Below are 12873 nucleotides of genomic sequence, written 5' to 3'. Positions count from 1 at the left end.
TTTGCATTTTTCTTAGGGGTTTTCAATGTTTCGCCCGTGCAATTATTTAAATATTAATTTCTGTAATGAGCAGACTCTGCAAAGCTTCCTATTAACACCAAGAACATTCAAAGCTCTTATATTTATGCGATACTACCTTCGCCTTCTCTATGCATGCAAAAGATCAAAACATTTCTGTTAAATGGAGTTTAACAGTTCTATAATCAATTTATTAATAATGTTAGAGATTCAATGCCCAGCGCAAAATCCATTTCAACATAGCAGAAAATTAGGAAATAAGGAGGTTAAAATGTGCAATCGGGATGCCATCTTCGGCGAAATTTTACGATAATATTTATGCAAAGCAGGTGAATCAGTTGTTTTCAAGGTTTAAGGGTATCTGTTTGACATGAAAAGGGATAAACCTATTTATAACATTTGCATGCTTTATCCTAGACATCTGACTGTATAGATAGCTCCTCTGAGCAAACCGAGACATTTCCTTATCAACAACCTCAGAAAAAAGACAATTCTTTGAGCCACATTTGAAAAAAACTGTTAAAGTTATCTTTTTAGGTTTCGAATCATGAAAGTTGTCGTTGATTTTACTGTGATGAATCAAGAAGTATTTGTTTTTTATTTCTATTGCATTGTCTGCATGCGTTCATTGCTTGCGATCGGCTATTCATACCGTTATGCCGAACTTGCTAAAGCAGCTGCTGTAGAGGGAAGTCCCTACCGGATGGCAGTTCAATCAATATAGAGCTGTCAATTGTCAGCCGAGATGTATAAAAGAGAGACAATCATTGCTAATGATACACATTGGGAAGGACCTTCAAGTTCTGCTGGTGCTTAAGAAAAGATTTTCAGCAACATGTAAGTACATTTTAAGACATTTGTATAAAGACTTTGTTGTTCAATTCAGGTACACGCTTTTTATCAGAACACTTGGCTCCAGTTTTAGCCTTGTGCTTCTAATTCTTTCGCATAGACTAAGCCTGTTTCTTATTTTATTTCTTATTTTACAAAGGAACTTTCCTGTGCTTATTAGTGTCGGAACATAACATGTTCTTGATAAAGTAATAGATGCTACTTTGCTTATCGCTTTCTTTCTTTCTGTTGCTTTTCTTTCATTTTTGATTTTTTTCTGGTTTTTTCTAGAGTTTAGTTAAATTTCAGCTTGCTTTGTTTCTTATGTTGTTCTTATTTTTTGGACAAATTGAATGTGTCTGCTGCCGGGTATTAATCTATATAACATACTGTGGAATCCCGATATAGCGAACTCTGAAGGGAACCAGAAAATAGTTCCTTATATCGGGAGTTCTTTAAGGCTGCGTTTACACGGGGCCGGCCGAATATTTGGTCTGCCAAAAATTTGGCCTGCTTTTGAAGCCGGCCACAAATGAGGTCACTTAGGCGTTGCGTTTACACGGGGCCGCTCAAATGACCTAATTCTTATGACTTGAGCAATGTGTCAAAAACTTGAATCCAAAAATCATTGTGAACAAAGAACTAACAAAACAACTTCTCTCATTCTCTGTTCTCGTGTGCTCTCTTCACAAAATTCTGTTTAAAGAGGATGGCTGACATAACTGCTATCAATGATTGGAAATTTGCGATGTTTGCTATGCTTTTTATTTTTTAATTTCAAAATGAGTCTTTCGACGAAAGTCGTTCATATTTTCAGAAAAGCACAAGCTACAAACGCAAAATCTAACCAGTGACTCTAACCAAAAACAATACATTAATTTCAGCCCCAAATTTTCAATTTCCCATTTTGTGTTTGCCTCCGTAACACGCATCGACACCCTCCTTTTGGTACCGTGCAAATATTTGGCCGGCCATAACCGTTTACACGAGGCCGCTCGCGAATTCGGCCGGCCAAGTTTCAAGAAGGACGCTTTCCTAGGTGGCCGAATATTTGCACGTCTAAGTGACCTAATTTGAGGTCGTTTAGCCGGCCCCGTGTAAACGCAAGGCCTATGTGACCAAATATTTGACCGACCAAATATTCGGCCGGCCCCGTGTAAACGCAGCCTGCCGAGAGATAAATTTTTTGTTGGGTCCTTTCGCAGTTCACGGCAAAAAAATCTGCTGTAGGCTTGTTTAGGCTATCTACAACATCTGTGCACATTTGAACTCCAAAAAAACCAATCTGAATTCAAATAATACAACTGGCTGGTCATTGAAAATGAAAATCTTAATTTTCCTTTTATAATTTGGGACCATAAGATTGGCAAAGCTGATATCACTTCACTTTTAGTTGGTGCCTGAATGATGTCTTCGATTGCTTCACATTCTTTTCTTTCTGTTTCTCAATCTGGGTCTCTCAATAAGTTTTTGTCGTCGCTCATTGCCAATGTCACATATGTAAGAAGGTATTCGTTAGTGTCAAGGTACTCATTTGCTGTATTTTCTGACGCAATCAAACTTTCATCTCGTGCACTGAGTCTATCAGCCATTGCTCAAAATATATCATCGGCATGTTTTGTTGATTACAAAAATGATTTTCCCCCAAGAGGAAGTGATAAATGAACAACAAAAATGAATAAAAAAAGCAGATGAAACATTTATGAAAAATTTGTTATATCGAGAGTAACTATGATGAAGGGACCTAAAGATTGGTTCGTAATAACGAGAGTTCGCTATTTCCGGGGTTCGTTATACCAAGAGAATTTATAAGGATTTTGTTAGGCCAAATCCAATGGACCAGACATATAGTTCGTTATACCAGGAAGTTCGTTATTTCCGGGGTTCATTATATCGGGATTCCACTGTATTGCATTACAAAATATCAATATGAAATATCATATCAAACTTTATAAGTTTGAATTCCTTCCAGGGCATTGGTTCTCTTTCTCTTGCTTTTGCTCAAAGTGTACATCGGAGAATGTTCACACCCACGTAAGTTTTGTTTTAGTTAGGTTGAAATTTGTATTGTATCGATCAAATGACAGTATTTTGTAGCCTTTCTTATGCTATTTGTGCGTTATTGCGAGCACACATAATAATGTATAAAATAGATTCCAAGATTTTTAAAGAAACAATTTTTTCTGTGTTTTTGTTTGCCATTAGTGGGATTAGATTGCTATAAATTAATCCTGGATTTGCTTGGATTCGTTTCATCGTCCAAAAGAAGTTACATTTTTCTCTCCTTCAGTTGATTCCTGCCCAATCAAGATGGAGCCAGTTGGATGTTACGAGGACCTTTATCACGACAGAGCTTTAACAACCGAGGTATTCACTATCCAGACGCCTTTTTCAAGGGAAACCATGAAATAGGTCCTTTATCTTTAAAGACATTTGACATTTAAAGACATTTAAAGACATTATTAGCCGTCATATACCCAGGGCCACCGAGTCGTTTTAGAAGGTACTTGCGAACCGCAAAGCTCGTTTTTGCATGATGATACTTGTTGCGCACATGAACACTGCGATGTATGCACAATGATAGTCTGGTTACCAGAGCCACAGAAGTTCAAATGCTTAGATAGGGAACCAAGTTGAGAAGCGGAGGAGCGTCTAGCTGAGAAGAGGAGGAGCGTCCACTCATATCCTCTATTTCCTGCGCTCGAATTGATGTGGCTCTGGTACGGAGGGTAACAAAACGAACGCTTGGGAAAGAGGTGATTGTGAAAGTTGTAGTGAACAGAAATTAAATATGGAAAACGAGAGGAAGACCTGTTTGTTAGAGAGATTTGAGACTTTGGGGGTTTTTTAATTGGATAAAATTGTCAAATATTTCACCCACACTCATTGCAATTCAATCTGTGCAGACCATCATTTTTGCTGAGTTAGCAGTAAATAATGCGATATCTGTCCAGTGAAAAGCCAGTTTATGATTCCTGAGGGGGAGCTGGGTATTACTTACCCCCTTTGAGGAACATCAATAAGCGAACACGGGTAGCGATAAAGCAGTGCATGCTCGCAAACAGAGTAATTTTCTGTTTCTTTTACTTTTTTCTCTCTTACATTTCTTATTCTTCAAGATATTTTAGTCTGGATTTTGAAATGTCTTGAAAATGTTCTAGATCTTGAATGCCAGAGACAGCTCTCGTGACATTTATGCGGGATACTCGATTTCTTGGGGAAATTGGAAAGACTACCTACCAAAATTTATCTGCGAGTAAGTTTTTTCTCATAACTTCTTCAAGTTGTTCAAATATTTCAGTGAATATCTACTTCCAATGACGGGCCAATCGGATATGAGGGAGTATTTTACTTTCATTGAAATCTGTTCCGCAAAGCAATCGCTATAAAAAATGAATAGAAATTGATAGGTATTTTGTAATTTTTTATGAAAGGAAAATTGCAGAAAGTTTGAAGATGTACTTAAAGATAACAAAAGGGGGCTGTTTCTGCTATATAAAAGGTATTGGCTTTTAAATACCCAGAGTATTTTGAAATTTTTGTTAACACCACAACATTATATTCATGCTAATCGCTATTATCACCATTATCAGTATAGCCGTTAAAATTATATCTTTTTAATACAGTTTGCTTTATGAACTATAAATTACCTCATACTTCCTTTTTAGCTGTGCTAAAGTTGCATTTAAGAAAGGATTTAGAGTCATGGGAATTCAGTTTTATGGTAAATAGCGAGCGTACCAGTTAGATAAAGCCTCGTCTTTCGAACAGGTCGAATAGAAACAGTACTGGTTTTAACTTATTTTGCTTTAATCCTAAATGCTTTGCATTGCAAAGATTATTGACAGGACAGTTTAAGACCCTAATGATGTAAAGGAAAATTTAATTGGGATTGTTGTGTAATGATTTAAAAAGAAGCTTCCATAAGTGCACTTCTCGGATGATTTTGAAGATAAATGGCATTTGCGTCACTATCTGCCTATTTGTTTCAAACTCTTTGATACTGGAATCCTTAGTTTTGCCTAAAGGTGCAACTTTTTTCAATTCAAATCAGCTAATTTTTTTCAGTTTGATAATAAATTGATGTGAACAGTTCTTTGTTGGTACAAAACTTGAAAATGGCTTTGAAAAAGCAAACATTTTAAAACATATTGGCTATAAACTAGCAAATAAATGAATTAATGCTTTTTTACGGGTCAATTTTATGTTTTCTCCAGGGGAATGCTGGGGCAGCATGAGAGGTCACTTGGATTATGCTAAGCATGGAAAGTCCAAAAACTGCGTTCATGATGGAATTCGCGAGAGATGGGGTAAATGTGCAAATGAAACAGACATTGCTTGTTCGGGTGAAACACTAACAAACTTCGTATATAAAGTGGCACCTACAGGTACGGGCGCATTGAATTTTATTTTCTGTTTGATTGAGTTCGTGAGCCTTGATACAACTTAGGAAATTTTTATCTACCGTCTCAATGATAAATAATTTAGTCTTTTAAGGGAATTTAGTGCATCAGTTTATTTGTTGCAACTATTGTTTAAAATCTAAAATAATCAAAAAATTTGAACGAGGGATAATTTATGACCAAAACTTTGTTCAAAAAAGGGATATCGTGTCCCTTGTGTCAGCTACACTGCTTGCAAAATGTTCCTTGTGTCAGCTACACTGCTTGCAAAACGTACTTTGAACACCTGAGCAGTTTCAGTCAATTCTCGAGATATTTCATTTCACGACTATAGAAATAGCTGAGTTGCCCCCTTCCCCCAAACAATATTAGAAATGCATCCATTTTCAAGCTTATCAATTTTTTCAAAATTGCAGGTTGCGTTTGAATATTTTATTTCTGTAGAGAATAAGCTAACATTGTTTCAAGGGGAGTGTGAAACAGCTTATGCGAATGACAAAATACTATTGAAGTTCCAAGACTTGCTGACTTTACTAGTAAACATTACCATGTTACCTAGTAATATTTTCTTAACGTTTGTTATTCTCACGCTATCTCTTAAATGAAAAGCCAATTATCAACGCTACTAACTGGCCTCCATAACCTGCTAGGATTCTAAATCGAAAAGTTTTTGGGATTGGAGAAAGATGTACACTTTCATCTTTTAAACTAGATGATTTCTCCAAAGGCTCAATGTTCTTATTTTTTTGAGTTCTCTTCATGTTGTTCTTGTTTCACAAATTATTTTTCTTCAACTATACATTATAATGTTTTTTCAAAACAAAAATAACAGTTTTGCATGATATATTTCGCGGAATTTTTCATTAGCTGATAGATTCTGCTCTGTTTTGTTAACGTTAGAAAAATTTGTAAAAGAACATCGCTTTATTTCTTCTAATTTTTCATCAGAGGCTAGTCATGCCCTTACATTGTTATAATTATTGGCGAATCCAACCTTGGTGAACTTAAAAGATGTGTTGTTATAAAAAGTATTCTCTGATTCAAGATGTGTAAGGAATTCTAGCCCGTACAACTAATTCATACTTGTATGGATATTTTTTTGCTGCCATTACCTTGAGATAAAAAAATCTTAATTTCGCTCAGGCTGCGACACTTACTACGAACCTGTTGGGTGTTTTAAAGACAAGCAAGCTGTGCCAAGACCACTTCCAGACTACGTCATGAACGAACGTGACTACACTATCTCAAACTGGAACAAGCATTTGATTGATTGGAAAAACTGGAACACCTACTCACCCCAGATGATTTGCCGATGTGCCAAGAAGGCCAAAGAGCTTGGACGCAAAACATTTTCACTGCAATTTTACGGTGTGTTTTGCCATTTATTTGGACAGGCACAAAATAATACTATTCTATTCTTTTGCATTCCTTGACGTAACGTAGTAAGCTCAAGCGTCATTGGGAATGTAAATAAAACCCCTTGTTTATGTGAATGCAGCCCCTGGTTTTCTTTCATCAATTCTTTATAACGTTGAGGAATGGGCTAGATATTCGTTTTTGGCTTTATTCTTCTTCAGTCGTATGAAACTTGTGAATAAAACTTTCTTAATCTTACAGATAGTCAAACAAGCGTATGATAGGAATGGCACTGTCCTTTAAATAACATCTAATGAAAATGCATGCTGATTTTAAGGCCCCTCCCTACAAGTGCATACGACAATACAGTAGAAAATAGCCAGTCGTCCAGTTTCATCGTGCTCTTAAATTGCTTTTTCGAGTAAATTTTCTGCTTTTTGTTCAACGTTAATAAAGTAGGCTGTACAAAATCACCATGCATTTGATCTTCTCACTACAGTGACAAACGTGTGCCAAAATGGTCACCCTATGTGATGCCCAAATTGTTTTGAATTCCTTTATTCTTGAATGTAATCTTCCTATTCAAACAATTTCTTTAAGGTGAATGCTGGACTGGAGATGAATCTAGCATAAATTACGCTAAAGACGGAAATTCGGAAAGATGCCTTGCAAAAGATTTCTTCAAATGTCCTTACAATTCGTACGATTGCGTTGGAATGGACCATGCAAATAGCGTTTACACGTTAACAACTGGTAAGGCTCAAGAAAAATAGATGCCATCAAAATGCCCCCATTCTCACATGCAACATTTATTCGGGGGACGAAACCTTCAGTATTTTATTTCGAAACAGTACCGTCTTAATTTCGCAGGGTCATGACACATGCGCATTAGTAACAGTAATCGCACAGTTGTTTGATCTCAAAGAAAGACTGGATCGAACAACCTATATCATTGCCTATTGTTCTCCTACATCGGCACGAGGAATTGTTCGAATCTCTTCATGTTGGGACTTCTAGCGCACAAAGCTTAGGGCTGCAGTTGGTAAAAACGGTGCGCACACAGTGCTGCGCTTTTGACTGTGCATGAATCATCGAATTCTTAAATAATCTAGGAACAGACCTAGGAAAATTAGTGTTAGTGAACAGTGGATTCCCTCTTACATAAACTAATTACCACGGGAAGCAATTCGAAAATCACAAAATTTTGTTTCAATGCTAATTTTGGATTTTGTAATGAAAAAGCAAATTGAACTAAAACCAACATGCATTCTTTTTAATCCCAAGCAATACAGCAAGGTCCTAACATGGACTCTGCAATGTGGAATCAACGCTGGGCTTGAGTAGCTCGATCCAGTCTTTTTTGAGATCAGTGGTGACTACACGACTCTTGAACTTCCCGCCCAGGGTTTCAGGCGATAATACGGGCGTGCCATGACCCCGAAACGGGGGCTAGTGCATGGTCTGGATGATTTATCTCCCGAAAAAGCATGAATAATGGTCTTGAAAATATCCATGGTTTCTGAACCAAGAGACTTGTACAGAGCTTCTCATCTAGACAGGGTTTTGTATTTTGATCGTTTTGTCTCAATGATAGAAATCTTTGCATGCTCGATTTCTTGGGTAAATGAAATGAAATTGTTCATAAATGAAATTGTTGACTTCTGACAAAATACTTGCCTTGTGGATTGCCAGATTGAAAGCTGGATCAGTTATAAGGTGAAACCCAGGAAAAGCTTCGTAGGAAACCTTCTAATGTAGCAAGAAGCAGAGTGGAGTGGATCAAAAAGGAAAGAACGAAACGCAAACAATGTTAAAAAAGGAGACGAGAGTATGTTGGGAAGAAAATGCTATGTATGTAGACTGAATGGGGCCAAGAGCAAAAAACAGCAGTATCCTTTGTGTCTTTCTATTTTCTTGCTTTTACTGTTATTACATGTATTTTTGCACGAATCGCTGTGAATTTTATCAATACTGATTCTTTCTTATATGCAGAACCTAGCACAGCAAAACCGTGGTCAAACCCCGTCAAACGTGAAAAGTTTGTTCTCCCAGCCTAATGGTTCACAAATACTAGAGTGCATTTTCACCAAAGGTCAGCTCGCTTTAAAATCTAGTTATTGTAACATTTTTTAGTCAATTAGTCTATGAAAAGTTATTTTCTTTTAACAAAGCTAACTAGAGAGATTGTCACTATTTCTAAATAAGGTCTATTTATACTCTTTTGCTTTGCGTTTTTTATACATATCATGTAAATCTCACTGCCATAACGGACCCATTATTGCGGACCCGGTAAATCTCACTGCCAAATAGATAGAGCATTAATTAAAATTGCTACGAATTCTCTCTTCTAGGTTAGATGAAAGCAATGTGAAGAGTAGACTTCGTTTATTATAAACAGAGCTTCCTTAGAAAAGATATTGCAAAAGGGGACAATATTTGGTTCAAATTAGCATCTTAAGCAAAGTAGCAAATTACATGCACAGAGTTCATGATTTATTTATTTCAGAAATTGAAGTTTAGATTATCAAATGATTGCAAGAATTTGCACGCTCTCTTGCCTCTTACCTGCACGAGTAATGTCAAGTAAAATAAATCGAGCCTTCCTTCTGAATCATTTGATTTTCTATGTCACGAATTCACTTTCAATTTGAAAAGCCCTAAGGATACCTTTTAACTGAAACGTGATTGTAAACGGGTGTGATACTAAGGAAAGCTACAGGGGTGGGGGAGTAACTTTCTTCTTCAATTTTATCAACACAAGGCCTACCCTGTTCTTCTAAAATTGACTGAAAATGAACTTTGCACGGGAATGTCATATTTCTAGCATTGTGCTGAATATATTCATCTTATATCGCAAATTCTATCGATGCAAAATCATTAAGTGTGTGAATAAGATAAAGTATGATAATACCCATTCAGCCTGGGCTGACTTAAACCGGGCCCACTCACCCCCCGGCTGACTTAACTCGAGCACGCTCAGCCCGGGCTGACTCAACCCGCACCCACTCAGCCCGGGCTGACTCAACCTGGGCCTACTCAGCCCGAGCTGACTCAACCCGGGCCCACTCAGCCCGGGCTGACTCAACCCGGGCCCACTCAGCCCGTGCTGACTCAACCCGGGCCCACTCAGCCCGTGCTGACTCAACCCGGGCCCACTCAGCCTGGGCTGACTCAACCGGGGCCCACTTAGCCCGGGCTGACTTAACTCGGGCCCACTCAGCCCGGGCTGACTCTAGTGAAATTTTTTCACTGCAGCAGCAAATTCCAGTCAAATCCAAAGAAATATCTAAATATTCAAAACAAAGTAACTTGCGACCGAACGGTCCAAACAACATGATTTTTCCATTATAAACTAATTTAAAGATGAAGATTTCAATTCTGACAGTTTTTCAACTTTTTTCATTGACACCCTCCATCTTAGTAATTTTTGTTACTAAGTGTCAAAAAACACTGCCATATTCAGTGCAAATTCAAAGTGGCTGCACAAAACTACAGCTTGATGCTGGGGCTGTAATATTCCCTTTATGCCCTTCTTTACCAGATAAAGAGATAACGTATAATCCCAAAAATTGCAAATTTTTGATTTGAGAAGTGCGCACATGAAAAAGAGGGTGTTTTGAGAGTACCTAGGACCCAAAACCCGGAAAATAGTTATGAAAAACGGAAAACCCGGACTTGGAAATTGGAAAATCCTGAGACAAATATATATACTTCAACGTGGTTCACCTTTTCCCGTGTTCTGCATTCATACCCGCAGTTATTACCAGCAAGAATATTTGTCTGCAAGGCACGGGTTGACCCTTGCCTTTTTTCTCCAAATGAAGATTTCATCAGTGTTTGCGGAAGAAAAGAATTTTAGGGAAATTTGTCGTAGATTGCGGAAATCTGGCAATTTCTCAACGGAACGAGGGAATTCTACACACTTGCCGGACGCAAATTTTCTCAAAATAATACACAGAATCAGGGGCGCAAATGAGGGGGTGTGGGGGTGTCACCCCCCCCCCAATAATTTCCCCATCCGGTCCCAGTTGAAAGTTGATAGCAATAAAGTCGGTCCCGATCTAGCCATCTGCTTAGTATTTCTGTCTATCACACCCAAAGCTGGTCCCAATTCTGCTGGTACCATGCTGTATTGCAGTAAAGTAAGGCATATAGTGGGCGCATTTTCTAGGAAGGGCTAATCACCGAAAAATGACAGGGGACAGAATCGGTCCAGTCCGGTCCCAACCAGCGCTGCTTTGGAAAAATACTTTAGCTGCCACCGACAACAATAACTTTTTCGCCATATGTACATGCTTTATCTTGTTTCCGTTTTGAAGCATTTTTTTGGGAGAACATGCAAGAATAGTCAGCTAAACAATAGGAGGTTTCCCTCATGCTCTGTCCTTTCTCTCCATGAATGAAAGCAAAGAAGAGATTAAATTATTTTCTTGACCGTTTGAGAGGAGAAGAAATGATTTTGTGCTCCAAAATATATCGCTATGATATAATAATAGAAGAGCAGAGCTCTTTTATTGGAAAGTGAAGATAAATACCCAATAATATATGATTTGACAAAATGATCCTTAAGGACCTTTTAGGGTCGACGTTATATGGTCACATGTCAAGGAATGCTGTTTACAGGGTAATAAGGACCGAAGTGAAATAATGTTGAAATGGAAATAACGTTGACTCACTAAATAGAAGTTGAATCTCAAAAATGTCTATTTGTACCCATTCTTGCATGTTATGTATCTGTCGCTATGTTTCCTTTATAAATGCATTTCTTAAAGAACTTAAATAACTTCAACATACAGTTGACATTCGCTATCTCCAGTTCTGAACGGAGGCTGAAATTTGTTAAAAATAGCAAAATCTGAAAATGGGCAGTTGAGATAGCAAATGAATTTTCTATATAAACAGATTTAGAGGGTGTCAATTGTAAGTCTCATGCATTTGAAAAACGAGAAACAGCGGAAAGTACAATTGAAACGATAGAACTTATCACGAAGAGCAATAGGTTTCACGCACCTGGCAACATTGACTGACAGCTATGTATGTATGTATCTTATTTTCAGCTTCTTACATATTGACACAAATTGGCTGATAAGAAATCAATAAAATTTAAAAAACCGATGGGGGAATATCACCCGCGGATTTTGAAATGATTCGAATAAGGGAAAAGATTGAAGATTCTTACCTTTTTTGCTAAATTCACAATTCTCTGATATTAGGGGTTAATGTACATACTATTTTTCTGTACTCTCAAGTTCCTAATTGTAGGGGGGGGGGGGTAAACTCCATTTTTCAGAAATTTTGCATATCCATTTCCATTTATTAACACCCCCCTAATTATGCTTTTCATGTAAAATTGCTATTTAAACACCCCCAATTTAAATATAATTTTGGAAAATTTAAGCATTTCAATCTACTATGACCCCCATTTTGGGGTTTTTAAAAAAAATGTCAACCCCTCTCTTCCTTATTAGACCCCCCTACAATTAGGAACTTGAAAGTAGCAGAAAAAATGAATTTGTATGCGTTTTGCGACGTCATTATGATGTCAAACAATATTAAAGCTGCTATTTTTACAGTCACACGTGCTATTTTTGTTCATTTATGGAAAACTGAATCGTATTTTAAATAGGTGACACCTAAGCGTATAAAAGTTTTGTTTCCAGTTTCATCTCTTTAAGAAATTTACTGCAGATCATGCTAGTAAGCATATCGTATGAAAAACGTTCTCTTTTCTTGGAAACAATATTTTTTGAGAAGCATCATTATATTACCGTGCACATCTTAAAGCTAAAAAAGCCTCAGGAACAGATATATCAAAAGTTGCTTATGTCAAAATGAAAATGCAGTTCCAATATTTCCGAAGTTCAGGGTGAGTACAAAAATAGCTTCTTTTGCCCGGCAAAGGTCCTTAATTTGCCGACAGACAAATTGATGGAGGGGGGGGGGGGGTACCGCACCCCTGCACCCCCCCTCACGACTCCCCTGGAGACAACATTTAAATATATTCAGACCTTAGAAAGGTTCCGATAAGTAGTTTTAGAAATCTTGTCTCATACGTAGTTTGTCTTTCATTGTTTTTGTTTTGTTTCGTCAATGTATTTTTTTTGTAACTTTATCATTATAAGTGTTATTAGTTATGAGTAACATGTAACATGTAATTTGAAGCATTTAATGTAGTTCCAATTCAAATTAAATATGTTTAATACAATGGTCACAGGGCTGCTTTGTATTTTCATGCTTCCTGTGGCATTGTCTTGTAGATGGCCAC

At 37.3% G+C, this 12873-nt stretch overlaps 1 protein-coding gene across 1 annotated transcript; it reads left to right on the top strand.

Annotated features, from left to right (window-relative positions):
• Positions 1 to 708: 708 nt before the first annotated feature.
• Positions 709 to 9149, top strand: LOC135684171 (uncharacterized). Its single transcript, XM_065199605.2, has 10 exons — positions 709 to 855; positions 2822 to 2883; positions 3140 to 3216; positions 4011 to 4105; positions 4518 to 4573; positions 5067 to 5237; positions 6396 to 6620; positions 7209 to 7361; positions 8601 to 8700; positions 8960 to 9149. Coding segments are annotated over exons 1-9 (906 nt in total). The 5' UTR covers positions 709 to 853; the 3' UTR covers positions 8666 to 8700; positions 8960 to 9149.
• The last annotated feature ends 3724 nt before the right edge of the window (positions 9150 to 12873 follow it).

The sequence above is a fragment of the Rhopilema esculentum genome, unplaced genomic scaffold (genome assembly GCF_057945365.1).
Source record: "Rhopilema esculentum isolate cy_ngs unplaced genomic scaffold, ASM5794536v1 HiC_scaffold_37, whole genome shotgun sequence".
Classification (NCBI taxonomy): domain Eukaryota; kingdom Metazoa; phylum Cnidaria; class Scyphozoa; order Rhizostomeae; family Rhizostomatidae; genus Rhopilema; species Rhopilema esculentum.
Note: the sequence above shows the minus strand (reverse complement) of the source record. Positions and strands in the feature narration are given on the sequence as shown.